General features: G+C 34.8%; 1 protein-coding gene across 1 annotated transcript; it reads right to left on the bottom strand.

Moving 5' to 3' along the window:
- On the bottom strand, positions 1-2,230 carry LOC121997179 (protein STRICTOSIDINE SYNTHASE-LIKE 10-like). The gene is made up of 3 exons (XM_042551451.1): positions 1,942-2,230; positions 1,598-1,861; positions 1-609 (listed from the first exon to the last, which is right to left on the bottom strand). The coding sequence occupies exons 1-3, from the start codon at positions 2,220-2,222 to the stop codon at positions 105-107; spliced, it is 1,050 nt and encodes a 349-aa protein (XP_042407385.1). The 5' UTR covers positions 2,223-2,230; the 3' UTR covers positions 1-104.
- Between the last annotated feature and the right edge of the window lie 1,272 nt (positions 2,231-3,502).

Genomic DNA, 3,502 nt, shown 5'->3' on the forward strand with positions numbered 1-3,502 from the left:
TACATACAAACAGTCAAATAATATTACTTGAACTTATATTGTATTTTACACCACTTGAAGAGTCAACTAGTGGAAGATTAAAAAAAAAGAAGCACAATCACTAGCTAGAACTTGTAGACTTGGACATAAGGGTTCTCCACTGAACCAATCCATATTGTGCCGTTGTGTTCATTCGCTTCGCTCGCTACAAACGTATCATCTTCATTCAATAATACCTCCAGTAGCTTTCCTTCTCTACTCAATTTTATTGCCATAATTTGCTTTACCGTCTGTGTTGTAGTCTTGAAGTACACTTGATGGTTTAAGTCTATCTTTTCACGATTTATGGCCACCCAGAATTCTCCTCTTGAATTTCTTCGAATATTGTCCGGGTAACCTGGGAGGTCTGCGAACACAGTGGTGGCACCAGCCATGGGGCCGCGAAGCCAGTACTTGATGATCCGGCAAGAACCGGTCTCAGCATATACAAGGAAAGTGTTATCATCGCTCAAGGCGACTCCGTTGGGAAAGGGAAGAGAGTCTTTCAGCACTACAACATTCTTCCTTATTGGATCATATTTCAACAGTCTTCCCGTTGAATCTCCTGTAAGCACACATAATAAATAGTCCCTGCACAAAGATATTAGTATTACTTATTATCATTATTTTATAATCAACTTAATTCATTATTTGGAACAAACGGTACATAAGATATGGGGACATTAATTCAGTATTGGATAAAATATTCTTTTCTTTTTCTTCTTCTTCTTCTCACACGCATTAATTATATTGGAGTATTATTTGCTCTGTAAAAGCTAGAAATAAATTCCTCAAACAAAATTAACAATATTTGAACTAGACTAAAAAAAAAAGAATAGCTACTATTAAAATGGCAAAACCATAAATATATGCTCTATCTGTGTTTTATCTTATATTTTTATTAATCGTGTTTTAATTCGAGCTATTACTAGTGGCCTTATTTGAAAGTGTTTTTATGTCGAGATGCAATCGAATGGGTTGTTGAACGGCTTCATTGCGAATTTATGGCGTAGCCCACATTTGCATGAATACATAATTAATGTATACGAACGAGGGAGGATGGGAGTGTGGGTATTAAATGTTATGGGTAGGTAATCAGTATAATAGTTTGATGTTATACGTTGACTTTTTTTTTTTTTTTTTCCAAATTTGAGATAAATTTTGAACTTGGAACTCTCACCCTAACTTGCAAAAATCTTTACCAACATCGTAATTAATAGTCTTCTATAATTTTATTTTTAAAAAAAAAACTTATGAAAAATACAAAGCCTTGATACTTTTTAAAAACATTTTTCAAAATTTTATTAATATCAAAATGATTATATACTTATATTATTGTAAATTTTTTATTGGAATATCTGTTTTACATTTCTAGTTATCTTGTTTATTAATGAAGAGTGGGTTTTGAATGATATTTAATATTCATAACTTTGTAGAAAGATATGGTAAAAAATGTTAGAGAATAGGTTTAATGGTAGTTGATGTGGAAATATTTAAATTTATGTACAGTTGGTTTTATGGATAATAATAATAATAATAATAATAATAATAATAATTCTTAAATTGTAAGTCTACTCACGGCCTCTGGTACTGCGTGCTACTGTCGGTGAAGTACACCTCCCCGGTGCTCTGATCCACGTCCACTCCATTAGTGAAGTTGAACGGTACGCCGTCGGCGCCGTCGGCGATCCTCCTCGCCACCCCTCCCTCCGCCCCCACCGCCAGCAGCCCCAAGTAGGCGTCCGCCACGTACAAAACCCCCGTGGCCCAGTGGAACTGCAGTCCCAGCGGCCGACCGCACTCACTCTCCTCCACCACTCCGCCGCCATAGCATGCTCTGTTCCTGATGAAGAACTCAAAGCGATAAATTAGTAGGCGTTGACCGATCAACTCGGAGATATAGATTATTATTATTATTATTACTTGTTTGCGGAATTGACGGCGAAGGTGGACCAGCCCTGGGAATGGCCATGCCAGAGGAGGATGCGTCCGTCGGAGACGCCGGTGTAGGGTCCTCGGCCGAGGTGGTCGAAGATGAGGCTCTCAGGGCCGACGGTGGCGGTGAGTTCGAGCCGCTCGATCTGGAGCATGCATTTCACTTCGTAGGGATAGGAAGAGGAAGAGGAAGAGGAAGACGATGGGAGGTAGAAGAGGAGAAGAATGACGGAGGAGAAGATTGGTAGAGTTATTGAAGCATCGTCCATGGCGGAGTTGGAATTGATGCCGGCGAACAAGGGAATCTGAGGCTTAAATAATAATAATAATAATAATAATAATAATAATAATAATAATAATAATAATATGATTTGACACGGCCCCAAATAAAATTTATGTTAACTAAATATGAAAATGATAGATCAATACTAGAATAAATAAATGGATTATGTAAATTAATCAGTTTTATCAAATTAAGTTGATTTTTAATAACTTTTTTTTTATATTAAATAACGTTACACTTTAATCATATAAAATTATTTTTATAAAATACGTGTAAAAGTTAGCTGAATCATGCTGTTCGACTCGAATAGAATGTAAAATCGGATTCTCTGCTTGCTACTTCGAGTCGACTCTATGTCAAAAATGGAAATAAATAAATTAAAAATCAGATTCATTGGTTATAAATTAAAATTAAAAGTATATATATAGTATCGTTTGAGATTTTTGTTATTTAACAAATAAAGGTCAATAATAAAAAAGTTCATAATGTATACCGAGAAGTCGGTGGAAGGTACGATTAATGAATTTATAATAAATGCAAATTTTCAAGATAATGTAAAAATATTAAATTAAAAAAAATTTAATTAGTTTTAAGCTTTTCAATCATTGGTCCTCTCATCCCGTTTCATTTTAATTTAGTCTTTAATTCTCAATTTCAGGTAAAAAATAATGCATGTAAAAAGTGCAATTATATTGTAGACTAGCTTTTTTGCTCAACGCAAAATTAATTGTGCTTTTCTTTTTCTGATTTATTTTTAGTTAAATGTAATTACTTACTTCATCCCTCGGATAAAAACTCTTTTTTTTTTTTTTTCTCTCTTTTCTACTACTTTTGTTTGTTTTCTTCCCTTTGTTTTGAACCTTTTTTTGTTTTCTCCGGCATGCTAGCTGAGTTCGTCACTAATTAATGAGCCATTTGGTCGCGGCCCCTCCGTCCTCTTGGTTTTTCTTCTTCTCCAACAATTGCCTTCCGAACCAATTCTCTTAAATGTTTGTCGTGAGCATGCTACCTAACAATAACATCCTAATTAAGCTCATCCCTTGCTATACATTGAGCCCATACATTAATTAATTACATTGCTCGATCCGTCCGGAATAGATTAATAGTGACCGGAAACTTAAGAGAAGGCTCGGAGCATAGTAAGAGTGATCAGATATTTGAGAGAAGGTCGTACCATAAAAATAATGATGATCCTTTGTTTGAGAAGAGGATTGTTAGAAATACAATCACACATTAAAAATATATAAAAAAGACTGAGTTTAAAAG

The sequence above is a fragment of the Zingiber officinale genome, chromosome 6A (assembly GCF_018446385.1).
Source record: "Zingiber officinale cultivar Zhangliang chromosome 6A, Zo_v1.1, whole genome shotgun sequence".
In the NCBI taxonomy this organism is placed as follows: Eukaryota; Viridiplantae; Streptophyta; class Magnoliopsida; order Zingiberales; family Zingiberaceae; genus Zingiber; species Zingiber officinale.

Bases quoted from the DNA above. Each gene is read 5' to 3' on its own strand.
- LOC121997179 (XM_042551451.1), bottom strand. From the start codon at position 2,222: ATGGACGATGCTTCAATAACTCTACCAATCTTCTCCTCCGTCATTCTT. The intron at 1,862-1,941 runs GTAATAATAATA...GTTCTTCATCAG, and splicing joins GCCGTCAATTCCGCAAACAA to GAACAGAGCATGCTATGGCG. The intron at 610-1,597 runs GTGAGTAGACTT...ATCTTTGTGCAG, and splicing joins AGCACGCAGTACCAGAGGCC to GGACTATTTATTATGTGTGC.